The sequence below is a fragment of the Lathyrus oleraceus genome, chromosome 7 (genome assembly GCF_024323335.1).
Source record: "Lathyrus oleraceus cultivar Zhongwan6 chromosome 7, CAAS_Psat_ZW6_1.0, whole genome shotgun sequence".
NCBI lineage: Eukaryota > Viridiplantae > Streptophyta > Magnoliopsida > Fabales > Fabaceae > Lathyrus > Lathyrus oleraceus.
In genome coordinates, this window is record NC_066585.1 from 355324456 (window position 1) to 355342237 (window position 17782).

General features: G+C 33.2%; 2 protein-coding genes across 2 annotated transcripts; both read left to right on the plus strand.

The window, feature by feature from the left end:
- The first annotated feature begins 267 nt into the window (after positions 1–267).
- LOC127103824 (uncharacterized) lies at positions 268–1949 on the plus strand. Its single transcript, XM_051041065.1, has 3 exons — positions 268–753; positions 930–1276; positions 1907–1949. The coding sequence occupies exons 1-3, from the start codon at positions 268–270 to the stop codon at positions 1947–1949; spliced, it is 876 nt and encodes a 291-aa protein (XP_050897022.1).
- A 5246-nt stretch (positions 1950–7195) lies between these two features.
- Positions 7196–13541, plus strand: LOC127105633 (50S ribosomal protein L1, chloroplastic). Its single transcript, NM_001427022.1, has 7 exons — positions 7196–7705; positions 8911–9090; positions 9205–9259; positions 11637–11764; positions 12589–12672; positions 12838–12963; positions 13043–13541. The coding sequence occupies exons 1-7, from the start codon at positions 7301–7303 to the stop codon at positions 13175–13177; spliced, it is 1113 nt and encodes a 370-aa protein (NP_001413951.1). The 5' UTR covers positions 7196–7300; the 3' UTR covers positions 13178–13541.
- Positions 13542–17782: the final 4241 nt, after the last annotated feature.

The window sequence follows — 17782 nt, forward strand, 5'->3', positions numbered from 1 at the left end:
TCCATGGACATTCCCGATGATGAGATTCTGGATGTGGTTCCTCTATCAGTTATTCCCTGCGAGACCCTTGATTTGAACCATCCCATGGATGCCTCAGCTTCTGCATGCCCCAATCAAGGTAACATCTCTAGTATCCCTTTTGGCTCAACTCATGCCACTAACTCTAAGGAAGATATACACCACACTGATTGTGTCATAAGAAACCTAGTCACTAGAATCCTTAATGAAGGACATTCCGTGAAGGGAGTCTCTACTCCCCTGTCTAAAATGTACCCCTCTCCTGAGGTTGAACAACATAGTGAGAAGGATGACGATTCCTTCAGTTCTGAGAAGGACATGGCTGTTGAAGGTTTGTGCTCTCTAGGGCAAACTGTGTCTGGTAAAGGAAAATCTGTGGCATCTAAAACTGCCAATACTTCCCACTCTGAGAAGCATGATGATGCAAACGATGTGATTGACCTAAAGGATGATAGGTCTGATGATCAAGAGGATGACTTACTTCATCATTTAAAGCCAAGTGTGGCTAAACACATGAAGACTCGAAAAGGAAGATCTGTGGCTGAACTTATGTCAGCTAGAAAAACTAAGAAGATTGTTGGTATTGGTCCCTGCAAATCTTGGAGCAAGGTTGAAGTGAAGAAGAGGAAGGTTAGAGAAGATTCTGAATCTAAAGAGGATGTTGAGAAAGATGTCCCTGACATCTCCCATGTGAAGAAAACCACTGTGAGGAAGTCTCCTGTTAAAGTTGTTGCTGTGCATTTGGATAATATCTCTTTCCATCTTGAGGATGGAGCTGCCAAATGGAAATTTGTGATTCAAAGAAGGGTGGATGTGGAAAGGGAGTTGGGAAAGGATGCTGCTGAAGTAAAGGAGGTCATGGACTGATAAAGGCTGTTGGGTTGTTAAAGACTATGGCTGGGTTCTCTCAGTGCTATGAGGGTTTAGTTAAGGAATCCATTGTCAATATTCCTGAGGATATTGCTGATAAGAACAATAAGGAATTTTGCAAAGTGTTTGTGAGAGGTAAGTGTATCACATTCTCTCCCACTGTTATTAACAATTTTATGGGAAGAAAAGTTGAGGGTGCAGGTGAATTGGAAGCTACTGACAATGAGGTCTATAGAGAAATTACAGCAAGGCAGGTGAAAGGGTGGCCTATTAAAAAGCATCTTCCTGCTGGGAAATTGACTGTCAAGTATGCTATATTACATAAAATAGTAGCTGCAAATTGGGTGCCTACCAACCATATTTCCACAATTGCTAATACCCTTGGAAGGTTTATTTTTGCTGTTGGAACCAAAATGAATTTTGACTATGGTAGATTTATGTTTGAACAAATCATCAAGCATGCATCTACTCATGCAGTTAAGCTGCCTATTGCCTTTCCCTCTATGATTTGTGGGATTATCCTGAATCAACACCCTGGTATTTTGAGTTCTAATGACTTACCTAGTAGAAGAAAACCTGCTATGTCTGTGCACTATAAATTATTTGAAGGCAGTCATGTCGAAGATATTGTCATGACATCTGCCATGAAAAAGCCAGCCTCAAAAGTTGGAACTATTGCTGAGCTTAAGGAGACTTGTAAAGAGCTGGGTGAAGGGATAAGGGTAGCAACAACTAGGAAACAATCGTTGGAAGCCTTGATTGCAAGCTTGGAGCAAGCTGAAGGTGAAAATATTTAACATGCTAAGGAAGCTGAAGCCCACACCTCTAGTGAGAGGTCTGCAAACAATGATGAGACAAGTGGCAATTCTGGTTCTGATGCTGATGAAGCTGCAAGCTCAAGCTCCTCTGATTAGCTCCTTTGACTTTGGTCCCTATTGATGTGATGGTTTTTATTGATGTGATGGATTTTCTTGATTTTGACAATTCCGTTTTGTTGTTTTGTTGGTTTGTATCTCAGCTTGCTTACAGTTGATTATGTACTTGGTTTTGTAACCCCTTAACTTTTGACATTTTGGTTTATGACTGAATAGACATTTATTTTGTCTATTTGGTCTCTTTTGGCTAAAAAGGGGGAGAAGTAGTTATAACTATAGGTGATGGTTGATGTTATGTTTGATACAAAGAGGGAGAAATATTCTGTCTGTGTGAAGCAGATTGGTGCTTGGTGTGGACTAGCTGAAGGGGGAGGTGGTGTATTCTGAGCACAGGCGCATGCGTGTTTACTAGTTGCTATCATGTGTGTTTACTAGTTGCTATTTTTGCTAGTAATGTGTGTATGTTTACTTCTGCTGCTGAACTGATACTTTATTTGATTTCTTGTGAACGTGTGATCTGATGTATGTTTTAGCCAAAATTTTCCAAAGGGGGAGTTTGTTGGTTCTTTGTGTTGGCATCAATTTTGGTAAAACTTAGGGTTATCACAAGATGTCACGTTTGTTATCTTGACATGTGATATCAGCTTCCTGCAGGTTGTTTAAATATGGTTGTGCAGGAGTTAGCCAAGATGTCAGACCCGATGTTAAGACATGTGCATACAGAACATTCAGTCCGAATGTTATGTGTTTTATTGTTGCACTTTTCATGCAAATCATTGTGTGCTTATGTGGAGATTGCATGCGGTATTCAAGGAGTAATTCTATTTTAAACCAGAATGTTTTATTTTACAAAAAGGAATGATTAGCTGTTTTTTCTTAGGAGATACGCAATTAAAATAGAATTAGGGTTTCATGTTGCCCAGGCCCATTCAAAAAGCTTCTATTTAAAGGCCATGTAAAACCTGTTTTATACACACAAGATACGAACAATGAAGTGAGAGAGTTTTAGGGTTTTAGTCTTGTGTGAGCTTGTGTATTGTGAGCCATTCATTCACCTTGTTGATGTATGAATTGGACTGATTTTTGTGTTGTAATTTGTCCACTCTGAGCTTTGAAGTATGAGTGTTTGTTTACTTGGTTGAAGCTTTTAAGCAAGATCAAGTATGTGTCCTTGAAGTGTGACTTCTTTCTTTTTGTATTTGTTCTTATATCACTGTTGTGATTGAGGGGGAGTGAGTAGGGACTCATATCTAAGAGTTCTTAGATAGAAGTCACACGAGTAGAGATTAGGTGAAAAGACTATAACTTGAAGTTATTTACTGAGAGTCTTTGAACTAATTATGTTTAGTGGATTTCCTTCCTGGCTTGGTAGCCCCTAGACATAGGTGAGTTTGCATTGAACTAGGTTAACAATTACTTGTGACGCTTGTTCAATTGTTTCTCTATTTTTATCCTGTTTATATTTCACTTGTTGTTCAGATATTAATGTCGTGACATTACCTTCGACATCTCATATCTGATACCAGAATTTCATGGTTAATTTTGGAAGTGTGTGGAAATCAAATGCATTGCCTATAAATAAGACCCTGATGGCTCAGAATTAAGGACACCTGGCCCAAGCTTTGAACCTGCAATCCAAACCCTCACCATTAGAGGATAATCGTGAAGGTTTTCATTTGAAAATCGAACTTCAAATCTCCTTTTGTTTTGAAACTCCAAGAATCAAAGCCTTTCCTTGATCCAATTCAACTCCTGCAAGCTTCTAAAGTCAAGCCAAGGCCAATTGGAAGCAAGTTCAAGCAAGTTTGAAGCTCACTCAAAGGTGATTTTCCAGAATTTTCATCTATTTGATTCTCTCTCAATTCTTCACCATTCTTTGTAATTTTTGGTTGGATGAAGTCCTACCAATGTAGGAAACAAGATTGAGTTGCTTTGAGGTGAAATCGAAGCAACTCAATTCATGATCCTCAAAATTCAAATCCCTGTATCTTTTTATATACTTGGAATTGGAGAAAATTGAGGCTAGATTCAAGATCCTGAGCATTTTCTCTTTAAAGTAGTGTCCATGTTTTTCATTTTCCATTGAGATGAAGTTGGACCAGTCCGGTGGAGGTCACTGGAAAAGATGACCGGAGCCCTAGTTCTGGTGGTGTATTGTCACGCTTTCTGGGCACCTCATCATGTTTAAATGTTATAATCTGGACCGTTGCATTTGATTACCACGCGTACATTGCATTGACTGAAGTCCACCATGGAATGCGTGCGTGTGACCATCAGATCTGCCACCTCAATTAATGAGGGAGATCTGATGGCCCTTGTTTTTTTTTATTTTTATTTTAATTTCTAATTTTATGTTTAATCCTTTTATTTTATTTTATTCATATTAATTTCATTTTTAATCCAAAAAATATGGGACTTTCACCAAAAATCTTTAAATATTTTTCTATTTCATATTCTGAATTAAAATTTATTTATTTATTGATATTTTTCATGAATTAAATGTTTTTGCGCATATTTTTAATTGTTTAAAAATACTTCTGACTTTTCAAAAATCATGAAATTTTTTGTCTAAGGTCCTTTGACTTTGTTTGACCTAGGATAAATCTCTTGGCCATTTATTTGATGTTTTGAAGAGATTTTAGGTTTTGATCAAATAAAAATGCATTTTAATTCATTTTTAATTGATTAATTGTGTAAAAATTATGTTGAGCCATTTTTATGGTCTTATGATGTTTGACTTTCTGTTTGGGCCTTGATCAAGGTGGATTTGACTCTTGTTGGATCAAAACCATTGGATTTAGGGGATTGATGAAATATATATTTCATCTCCCAAAATGAATGGATGGTTTTGATTTGATAAAATCCTCCCTTGATCAATTTGTGTTTCTATCTTCCCATCCCTCTTCATCTTCATTCCCATTCTTTTCCATTCCCTCATTTGATCAATGAAATCTCTAATGTCTTAAGTCCAATTGGTTCATCAATGACCTTGTGTCAGATGAACCAGTACAAGTATGACTGAGATAGGTCCCTCCCTCTTGATCTTTTCTTTTAGTGTGTGGTATGTTTTAGGGTTTGGTTCTTCATACAAAATCTCTAACATGCATTAACACCTAATTTTTTATTGTCCGACCTCAGATAATTGTGACTTTTACATAAGTCCAATTACGATTGCTTAACATAGAGCTAAATTTGACCCTAAAGGCATAACATTCTAGTAAGTGAGATTGTAAGTCTCCCATTCTTTATGGTATTATGTGGAAACTTGACATTTTTTCCTTTCATGAGAGCTAGTGGCATACTTGTTGAATTATCCAAGTTGGAGCCCTTCTCATGGAAGATGTCTTGGTTTAAAGATTCATAATTGTGATTGGATGGTTGAGTGTTCTCCAAATAATGACTTAATCAATTAAAAAATACCACTAATACTTGACTAACCTTTGATTAACATTTGACTAACTCCTGTTAATATTGCTTTACTTTCAAGTCATTTACTTTATGCAATTTAAAATTTAGTCATTTATCACCCATTGCCATTTACATTTCAGTTAAATTGTTTATGTTTATGTCATTTTCCTTTTGCTCATTTGAGCCATATCTTGTGATTGTATATATTTGTTTGTGCATTTTGATTTTGTTTGTGGTCTTAGGACCTTAAAATACTTAATAACAACAAAAACCCTAAAAAATGTCTGATGGACTGTTGATCTTGATATGAACTATTGGACTTAGGATTAGGCAACATTCCCTATGCAAAAAGGACTTGGCCAATGCCAACATTATGAGACTGAGCTATTGTGAACTGAGTCTTCATCTGATGCAAGCCTTGAGTTCTGTTTGAATTCATCTGCTACTCTGCCTTTGTGCTTATTTATTATTTTGACTTTGTGTCTGATGCTTTGCTTTGAGTTGATCAAGGAATATTTCATCTGATACATGAGAAGACAAAGAAGACCGTTAGCTATGGAAATTGCTTGCTTGGATGTGGTTATCTTTATTTGATGTCTTGATCTTCTTAATGTATGGATATTGCTAATGACTTGATTATTGCTTGATTCAAAGTCCAAAGGGAAAAATGGATTTTCTATATGACATTCTTGTCTGTTGGATTGCATCCCATTGGTCAGATCTTTTCAACTCTTAACTTTTAATTTTGTGCTTAGGATAGTCTCTTCATCTCCTCCCCACTTCTTAAATTTCAAAATCTCTCCCTCTTTTCAAAAACCTTCTTTGCTTGTGATTTCAAACTTAGACTTTGTTTTAATGATTCGAAACTTTGGCCTTATGCCAATGAATTTTCAAACTCTTTCTTAAATCAAAGTTGTAAATAAACTTAATCATATTGACTTAAAATTCCAAAAAGACAAAAAGAACTAATAACTTCATTCAAACTTTTGGCCCTTTGTGCCTTTTCATTTAAAACTTTTTTTAAAAAGCAACTCACCAACTTTGAAATTGTTACCACGAACTACGAGGTTTTGATCCCTCATTTTTATATTGGTAGGTAGGCACAAGACCGAAGGTCTTGTCAAACACAAAAATATAATCAATGAATTCTTTTCTCATCCCCACACTCTATTTTTTTCTCAAACATCATTTATACCAAAAAACACATGGACACATCAAAAAAAGGCTTCCTAGGAGTTCCTAAGACACTTTGGGTGCTAACACTTTTCCTCTGTGTAACCAACCCCCTTACATGTAATCTCTGACATTTTAGTAGTTTTGATTTAAAAACTTCTTATCTTTGGTTTTTGTTCCTACTTTTCCCTTTTCCTTTGGAAACAATAAAAGCGCGCTGACGATTCTGATTTTATTGATGTTAAGCTTATCCATAGTTTGATGATCATGAATTTACCACTATAGTCCCCTCTTATAATATTTTGTGTTTAATATATATATATATATATATATATATATATATATATATATATATATATATATATATATATATATATATATGAGGTTTTATAAAAAAAATTAGTATGACCTCTAATTTGTCCAATATAGACGCTAATCCAATTGATTTATGCTCCACGCTCTAATATATTTTTTAAAACATGAATATTTTAGAAATTAATGAAAAAACATGGTTATTTAGAGAATTTTGTTGAAAAAACATAATTATTTTGAAAAATAAATCCCACAATTTCACACAATGAAATAACAAACTATTATTTTGATTTTGAATATGTGAAATTATTATATCATTATACTTCTTAAATTTAATAAAATTGCAAATAAACTTTCAATTCTTTCTTAATCAATCATTTAAATTTTCAAATATATATTTGTTATTTAATTTAATTCATAAAAAATATAAACAAAAAATATGTGTTGATACAAATATTTAACAATTAATAATTTAAATACATTCATGAATATAACTAATAACAACATCTCACACGTTTAAGCTAAACAAAAACAAGCAGCACAACAAAATAAAACTAATCCACCCGTCAATTGTTATACGATAGAGCACATCACATTCTTATCTCCTCATTATTCATTATCCGCCAAATAGATAAAACTACCCAATGTCTTCCTTTCACCACCACACTCCGTTTCCCAACTTCACAACTACCATGGCTTCATGTACAACCACACCACCTTCATCATCTCTAATCTTTTCAACACACACAACCTCCTCCATCATCATCAATTCACAAGACCTCTCTCCTTCAAACCGTTCTTTTCCTCTTTCCACAACCTTCTTTCTCTCCCCACTCGTTTTCAAACCCGCTAACTGTTTTCATCTAACCTACCAATCTAGGGTTTCGAATTCCTTTGTTTCTGCACTTGCTGCTGATGTCGCGGAAACTGTTGATGAAGAGGAGAACGAAGGTGGTGAGGAGGATGAATCTGATGTTACTACTAACACTGTTATTATCTCCACTAAGCCTAAGACAGGGAAAGCTGCATTGGCGCTTAAGAGTGATAGGGTATCTTCTAATTCTTTTCATTTTCTTTGTTAATCTAATTGTTTTGTTGATTACTGCTATTGCCGAGGTTAATATGCTCTATAATTTTATCAATTTTTTGTTTGAGTCCTGTAATGTAACCACTTTTCATTCTTACAAATTGCATAATTGTATACTTTTAAGCACTCTTTAGGACTAAAAACATCTAGCTTTGGAATTTGTAGGACTAAAAACTAAATGTTAATTTATGACTGAAAACATAGATAACCCTTAGGATTAATATTATTGCCTCTTATAAAGGGAAACCAATGTGCTTCTTATGCAATTACTTAGTGCGTAATTGTTAAGTAAAGGCATTATGGCTGGCCACAAATTGTTTTATCACAGCAGGCATCAGGCTCGATTCTGAAATCGATTCTTTTAGACGAAGCATATTAACCACTTATGTCAAACCTTGTTGTTGTGTTTTGGGTATTAGACTTAGTGAATGCAAATTATGGATGCTACATTTTGGCATTTGTTTATTTATTTTTCTTACACTTAAACAGGAATTAATCATAGTTTTACATAGTAATTCAATCTTGTAATACCCTCTTTACAAAATTGTATGCTTTTAATACCTCTCTAAACATGTAGTTTTGTAATCTGTAGGACTAAAAATGAAAATGTTAATTTATGACTGAAAACATATTTAACCATTGGAATTACTATTACCCCTTTTTTGTAAAGGGAAACATATGTGTTTCTCATGCATAATTGTTTTTTTTTTCTTTTCAGAAAAGGTTCACGCGTAATTGGTTAAGTAATGGTTGGCCACTAATTGTTCTATTACCGCCATTAAACTCGATAACGGTCCAGCCTGCTCTTTTAGATGAATGTAAATTATACATTTGACAATTGTCTATTTCCCCCCCCCCCCCCACTTAAATAGGGAAATAACCGTTGTTTTACATAGGAATTCAATCTAGTAATAATACCCTCTTGTCACATTACAAACAAGTTTTAAGAAATAATATAGTTATACGTTAAGATTAGATAGTGAAGAATGACTGGACAATGACATTCCTGCAATTTTGTGGGGTTATTGAGCTGTTTTTATTTTCTTTTGCTTCTGTTTCGCATCTTCTTAAGCAGCGAATGACTACTAATAGATGTATGCATAACTGGTATATCTTAATGTCATCCTTGCATTCTTATCGTTACTTGTTGTTTCAATGTTTCACCAGGTGAGATCTAAGAGATTTTTGGAAATTCAAAAATTGAGGGAGCTTAAGAAAGAGTACGACTTGAAGACAGCAATTTCTTTGGTAAAAGAAACAGCTAAAACCAAGTTTGTAGAAACAGTAGAAGCCCATTTCCGTCTCAACATTGACCCTAAATATAATGATCAACAGTTAAGAGCTACAGTGAGTCTCCTGCTCTTTGCTTGGTTTTGTATATACAAGCACATTAAAAACCCGAGTACAAAATTTACAACACATGAACTAATTCGGAGTCTTTTGTCCATTCTCTCTTAATAGGTAAGTCTTCCAAAGGGAACCGGAAAGCCTATTAAAGTGGCTGTTCTTACTCAAGGTGCTTATGCTTTCAATCCTCCCGTTCACACTTTTTAACTTTAGTTGTTGTTTATTTATTTTTTTGCAAAAGCTGAGACACTTTTAGTTACTAAAACTTGAAAGTTCATGATCATGCTAAAAAATGCTATCTTTTCAAGTGAATGTGTATAAAAGGAAATGTTTTCGTTATTACTTAATCTTCCTTATGGATAGATATAAGATGATGGGTCTTTTATCCCAAATTGTTAGATATTTTTTCCACATTCTGAGTCTTGAGAGTTCCTGATCCGCAATTGTCAACTTACTCTATCCTAGATATTTTTTTCTAAAGGTCTCCATATTTTCCTTTTGAAAGAAATATTAATTTATAAACAATTTTTTCTCTGAAAAAATGGGGCTGGCTGGAATGGCTGATGCTAAGGGTCTTTTGGGAGTTTAAGAGGGGAAGGGAGGACTTTCAAATAAAGGTAGGATGAAGTGGAAAGAATGGAGGACTTTGGGGAGTTTATTTTTCTTCAAATACAAAAATCCCATAAATTTGGGGCAGTGTTGTTAAATAGCCGGTATAGCAGTTCTATACCGCTATAGCATAGCGGAATTTAGACAAACCCGCCATTGTTTGCGATATGCTATTTAGTACAAAATATTGTCAAACAGCCGCTATAGTAGCACTATGGCACTATTGCATAGTGGAATTTTAACAATCAGCTATTTTTTCGGTATTCTCAATTGACTACACTGATTTGAGGGAACTCAAAAATTGTATTGGAAGAGGGTTTTGATAAATTCTCCAAGTTCGATCTATGTTGTTATAATGCTAGTGTTTTTAAATAACTGGTATAGCGCAGCTATACTGCTATTGCATATCAGGATTTGGAGCAACCGTGCCGAAAACGGATACGCTAATGTGATTTTGCTACCACTGCAATAACAGTGGCTTTTTGCATAGCAGAAGTTATTGTTTTGTTATGCATTTTTTCTTCTTCTTAATAATATCATTAAAAATATCATGCGAGTTGCACATGATATTTTAAAAACAAAATAAAATAAAATAATGCTGAGTTGGTGATGAGATGGGGTAATCTCTCATCTGTTCCACTTCATCTATCATCCCTAATTTAATTATTTTTTCTCTTTCTATCCCTGTTTTTTTCTCTATTGTTTTCTTTCATCTATTCCTTGTATTTTTATAAAATATTTTGTTTCTATTATTTCTCTTCCCCGTCTTATTTAATTTCTGTTTATGTAGCTTTTATTTGTGTGCAACATGCTCTATTTTGTATCTAATTATTTATTTCAAGCGCTTTGCGGCTTCCGTTGTATGTCCGCTATTTCTTATATCAAATTTTTGTCAATCCGCAATTCTCTATTATTAACACTGTAATAATACTTTCAATATTAAATATATATCAATCATTAGCATTGGTTTATAATTCTTTACAAAATCGCTCTATCTATAAAGGTGAAAGATTTCCCTATTTGATTCTCTACCCCTCTCCTCCAAAGCCCTCCCCTCCAAACTTCTAAAGAACCTAAGAAAATGCTACCATGCCTAAATATTTTTAACATGGTTGCAATTAGGGTGGATCCAAACCTTTTTAAATAAAACACCTATTTACTTATAATGCTAATTTCTAGATCGTAATTAATGTTACTAAACTATTGTCGACTCTGTTTAGTACGCATTGATGAACTTCGGGTGCATACCTTGACTTTTGAGTAGCTTCTAACAGTTTGTTTAAAAAAACATAGTTAGAACGAGGAGGCAAATTATTATGGAGGGTGAGGCTTATCTTGCTCTCTTTGTTACCCCTAAATCTGTAATGGAATTGGAATGGTATTTATGGCTTTTCTATGGTACTCTGCACATAGCTGTTTCAAGGGAATTTCCCGTCCTTATATGTTGGGTACTGGGCAGCCTAGCCCTTTTTTATTTAATCCCCTTTCCCTGTTCAATGCTTCTGTTTGGAGGATATTTATACTTCCATTTTTTCTTTCTAACTAAATATTATTTCAAATGTGAATCTAACTTCTGTATGGAAGGCTAGGCTACGCCTGCAAAGCGATAAGTTATGAAATGACAAGTATTTATGCTGATTAAATTGAACACTGATATTCCTCATTAAAACATGGATAATGGAGGATTTAAAGTTGAATAGCATAAAGTGGACTGGATAACACCTAGCCACAAGTGGATTGAGTTTTCACCCCAATAACTTGTTAATGAGCATATTGGGTCCTTCTTGACATTTTTCTAATAGGAATAAGATGAGCAAAAAAACAAACTAGTTTTCCGATGATTTAGAGTTTATGCACAACCAACTGAATTGCCAGTTATAATTCACAATATATTAATTGTTGCATTGGCTATTCTAATTAATAGTTCACTTTGATAGGTGAAAGATTCGATGAAGCAAAAAATGCAGGAGCTGATTTGGTAGGTGGAGAGGACCTGATAGAACAGATAAAAGGAGGATTCATGGAATTTGATAAATTAATTGCTTCTCCAGATATGATGCCTAAGGTGTTGCTAATTTGAATTTTTATTCTCTCTTCATTTTTTTTTATTAATTATAATTATAATAATTGAAACAATGATTTAATATCAATAAATGATTCGGAAAGTTAATAACTGATTAAACTAAACCATTTGCATTATCATTTTCTCCTAATGTGTACTGAGGATAATTTTTTTCAAGTGATTGGTATATTTAATTTCAATTAGTCTAGAGATCTATGTTCATTCAAGTCAGATTCTTTGAATGTGTCATTAATGCACAGCCTTTATAGCTGAATTCTATAACTAGATTGACACCATGTTTGATGCTATGCTCAGGTTCAAGCTCGATTTTTCTTTTCTATTTTCGTTTTGAAACAGTCGATGTTAGTATTGTCAGTAATTGTTTGTTTCATGCTAGGACTAAGGATGAAAACCCTCAACCTCCTTATCACCCCCCTCTTAAATTCCCCCACTTCAGACACCAAGTTATCTTTATATCCCTGTTCATGCTTGATCTTTCAAAGAATTCATCATTTAATAATCTTAAATGCAAATCAATTATCAGTAGCATGCTGTATGGTTTTCTGTTAGTATTGAAAAGTTCTGTTGATTATTGTCGTAATTAGAATTATTCTCTATTTAATATTTCTGATACAGGTTCCTCAGATTATTATTTTTCCTTATTTTAAGAGATTATCTGTGTAATGCAAGTTGATCATTCTAAACTATTCAAGTTAGTATCCGAGCTTGGTTCTGATCCAGGGATCTATTATGGGTCAATGGGCCAATGGATCATGAGTATTTATGATTATGGAAACTCATTTAGTTGCCATCGCTGACTGTGTCAGGTTGCTAGCCTAGGAAAGATTCTGGGGCCAAGAGGACTCATGCCAAATCCTAAAGCTGGCACTGTAACGGCTAATATTCCTCAGGTGCAGTATTATCTACTTTTAGTCTCATTCTTTCTCAGTTCACTTTAACTGGGTGCATACACACAGAGAACCTTTTTCTTGCGATGCAAAATGCATATAAACTAACCATGATTGCACAATTATAAAATGGAAGTATTTGGTTCTCAAATAAATTCATCTTTACAGGCTATAGCAGAATTCAAACAGGGAAAAGTTGAATACAGGGCAGATAAAACGGGAATCGTGCACTTGCCTTTTGGAAAAGCCGATTTTCCAGAAGAGGATCTTCTTACTAACTTGCTCTCTGCTATAGTATGTTCTTCCCCAAACAGAAATTCTGTTTGTATTTCACTCATTGGTAAACTTCTAACCCATCATTCTAATTTCGCAGAAATCAGTAGACTCAAACAAACCTTCTGGCGCGAAAGGTGTGTACTGGAAAAGTGCACACATATGCTCAGCAATGGGTCCTTCTGTTAGGTTAAATATCAAGGAGATGCTTGATTATAGGCTTCAATCAGAATAAAGCACTTGAATATGCTTGTTTTGTTTTAGTCAGCTTTCTGGGTCATATTTTGTCGAAGATGTTACAAGGTTCTGTCAAAAAAAAAATGTTACCAAGGTTACATAGAGAGAAGAACTTGGGATATACTTTGGATGGTTATATCTTTGTTAAAAAAATTCTACCAAAAGTGTGCACACAACAGTCTTTGACCCAGGATGAGGATTTTCCTTGTATTATTATTACTTTGTAACTAACACCTTAGATCTCGTTATATTATCTTTCTATGGTAATAAATTTTCATTTTTGCTTTTGATAATGTATTTTTCACTTGCTGTACATCAACTTGTGTTAGTTGTAGTCATTGCAATTGGTAATTGGTTTGGTGCAGTAAACTCTTGAGGGGTATTAGCTTCATGCGTGCTTGGAACTATGTTATTATTTTGAATGGACGCCAGAAAATGAAATTACCTCTTTTCACTGTAATAGCTTTAAATCTAGCCGTATATATAATGAAGTTACTCCAAATGGAATACGATGCAGTTCTGCGGACACAATGTATAATAGCTTCAAGTATGGAAGTAACTCCAAATATAGTTCTGCTGCAGACACTCTAGGTATGGGTGATACTTGAAATCGAATAGGGTGTGCATGTGTGATGATATGAGGCTTATACAGTCTTAGAGATATATCATACCATGACAAATGATGATGTGAGGCTTATACAGTCTTAAAGAGATATTTTTCTTAAAGACACATGCACAATAAACAACATCTGCCACTACCGCCCTGAGGTTATATTTATTAAAGGTAACATCAACTGATTCTTTTATAAATATGGTATTTAGAAGATCTATTTTTCTGTTTTACTATTCTATTTTGTTGGAGGAAGTTGTGGAACAGAAAATGTGTGATCAATTCTATTCTCATTAGAATAGTTCTCGAATTCCATGTATAGTCATTTTTTATTCTGGATAATTTTGGTTAATTTTTGAAAGGTAACAAACATATCTCTTTTATGAGATTAGAATATCTTCCGTATATAGCAAGAGTAGTCATTTAGAACTACAAAAACATAGTAATTTTTGCATGGTTCTCGATGAGCCAAAAAAATCCATATGCAACATTTAAAAATGCCTATTTGTAAAAACAACATTTTTATATATAAAAGAGTTCTTTATTTGTTTACGTGTTAGGAACACATCACATAATCCATGTTTTTGAAAACACAAGTTTGACAAATTGATTACCTAATCCCTGGAGACTAAATTGTTCAGATAATCCATGTGGATATGAGCTAATCTCATATGCCATAGACGAGATTCATCCATAGTATTCAAAAGACATATTTCATTTGAAGAGACTTTATTAAGATTTACGGTGTAAATACTCTAACTTCTGGAACTTGGTAAAAAAAGTTTTATTTAATTTATATTTTATAATCCTGCATCCAGAAGAATCAAACACTACAATATCTTTGTTGCATAATTGACTAATACTTAACAGATTATGTTTAAAATCATCAACTAAAAGAACTTTCTCAATTATTGAATTGGGGAGCTTACCAATGGTGTCTATACAAATTATCATTCCTTTGTTGTTATCACCATAAGAGACAAAACCTCTATTTTTAGGAGTAAAGGAAGAGAAACAAGTTTGATCTCTAGTCATATGCTTTGAACAACCGCTATCAAATACCACATAACATCCAATACTGTAAAGCATTCCTATATTATGAAATCATATCTTAATTTAGGTACTCAAATCTTTTTTGGTCCTCCAATATTAGTGATAAACATTTTTCTATATTTTTGAATAGGATCATAATTACAAAAGTAAAATGAAGAGGATATGCTTCTCATTTTACTTTCATGGTATTCTTTATAGAAATGAGAAGGAGGATAACCATTTTTACTTTCATGTCTTTTTCTGACAAGTCAAAACAAAGCAACATGGTCATTTTTACTACACCAATCACATTTAAGAGTTTTGCACATTAAGATTTTATTAGTATGACATATATTACTATATTTCTTAAAACATTTTTCTTAGGTTCATAACCTATATCAATTTTATTATATGAATCTCTTTGATTTTTTAAAAGAAGATTCAAGTTGTCTCTTCCTTTGGTAATCTTATCAAGTATATTATGCCGATCATCAATTTTATTTTTTAAAACACTGCATCATTCACATTTGGCAGGTTTAATCGAATCTTCAAGATAAGAGGGATAGTTTACTAAAACACATTGTTTTTCTTTAAGACTATCTATCTATTTCTTTCAGTAAGTTTTTTATTTTCAATATCAAGGAAAAAAATATAGTCTTAGAGGCAGAGACAATGTGTTTTAATTTACTTCATTCTATATTTATTTTCTTACATATGCAAAATAAATCATCATAAGTAAAATATGAAGTTACCTCATAGTCTTCATGATTCGCCATGAGACATATGTTTGTTTTTTCTTCAACTAAAGACTTCATGTCATTTTCATCTCAGGCTGTGTATGCTTTATTTGTTGCTTTATGGAATTTTCTAAATTCCTTCTGATTCTGATTTTAGTTACATTTCTGATTCTTGTTATGAGAACAATTTGGTTTTATATGCCTTTTCTTTTTCACATTGATAACAGGTTGGAACACACGAAGATCTTCCTTTATTTTTGTGTTGAAAGTTTTGCTGTTTGTCATGGTTCATGAATCTTTTGAAGTTTCGAACAAGAATTGTCAGATCTTCATCGAAGTCTGAATATTTTCTTCTGACTTTGAGAGTTATACTTTTCTTCTTGTTGTCACCTTCATCTTCATCTAGCCTCTTTAGCTCCATCTTGTGTTCTTGTAATTTTTTAAGCAGAGTAGTCAAATTCATGGAAGACAAGTCCCTAAATTCATAGAACGTAGTGACTTTTGGTTTTCAACTGTATTTTAGGCATCTAAGGACTTTTGTAACGAAATTATCATTTTAGAATGCTTTACCTTGAATTCTCATATGATTCACAATGCGGATGAATCATTTTTCCATATCTAGAATATTTTCTTCAGGTTTTATTTTAAAAAGCTCACAATCACGAGTTAATGTGTTCATCCTAGATATTTTTATTTTAGTTGTACCTTCATGGATAACTTGAAAGATGTCTCATATTTCTTTCGCATTCTTGCAATGAGAAACACACAAAAACTCATTAATGCCAAGAGTGACAATGATAATAGTTTTAGCTTTCAAACTGCGTTGCACTTTTTTCTTTTCTTTTTTGGTCCAAATTTTTTTATCTTATTTTTCACAACACCATTAACGTAATATGTGAGAACAAAAGGATCATTTTTCATAACCCTCCAAATATCATCTTTTATCCCTTATATGAAGATTCTCATATTCTCTTTCCATAAAACATGCCTTTCTCCATTAAAAGGATGATGACCTTTGTAGTGAGTCGTTTGAAGTCATTCCTACCTTCTGAGACGATTATTCTTATACAAGAGTTAGAATCTGATGCCCCTTATTAACCAAGTGTCTCCAAACATGAGAGAGAGAGAGAGAGAGAGAGAGAGAGAGAGAGAGAGAGACGAGGGGGGGATTATGATATTCAAATTCGAAATTAATTTTATAAAAAAAATCATGTTTGAAAATGTTTATATTAGAAGATATAAATAAGGTAGAAAAAAGATGTAAAAGAAGAGAGATACAGAACATAAATAAAATAAATAATAGAAAAATAAAGAGACAAGTGATAAAGACAACGCACCCTGTATTTATACATGTTCTTCCTAACCACTTAGCATACTCCTATTTCCAAGAGTTTTCCATTGAGAGTTCCATTAAAAACTAGTTTAAGCTCTTACAACATCAACCCATGAACCTTCAACGACAAAAAAATAGAGATTTTACACAAGTTCAACTCAAAAGCCTTCACACAAGCTTTTTTTCTTAGATTTAGCTTGCAAACTTAAAATCCTTTACAAATATAATTCAAAAGAGAATCATACTCTTGAATATATTAAGCACAACGCCAGTTACAACACAACTCTCTGAAGGGCTTTTGAGACTTTCAACACTGCAAAAATTCTTGGGAAAAACAAAGAGAGTAGAAGAAAAATAGAGATGTTTTTATTCAGAAATCCAATGTAAAATGAAATGAAGAGAAACCTCCTTTATATTAAAAATAACTTTTTATTAAAAAAGAAATGATCAATGGACCAAATTAAATTATTTAATTGATTAACACATATTATAATTGATAAAAATATTTCAAAAGACGTCAACCATAATTTAGAAAAGGAAACCCTAACGATGGTATGAATAAATAGATTAATAGCTTTGAAAGTTGATTAAAAGGTCTTTCTCCTTGCTTTAATCATTTAGAACAAGCTCTTAATCGATTAGAAAGATAGTTAACTTTCCTAATTTATTATAAACACTTTTTATTCATTTCTATACATGTCTTGATAGGTTTTTAAAAGTTTTAATAAAAATAAAGAGGACTTGAATTTTGTGTGTGTGTGTGGTTATCTTAATACTTCAAGACTTACTCTCGACCTTTTATAATTTAAACTAATCACTTTAACAAACAGGTTTTCACACTTCTATCTTTCAGACTTCAATATCCTCTACTTAATTCAATAATTTATTAAC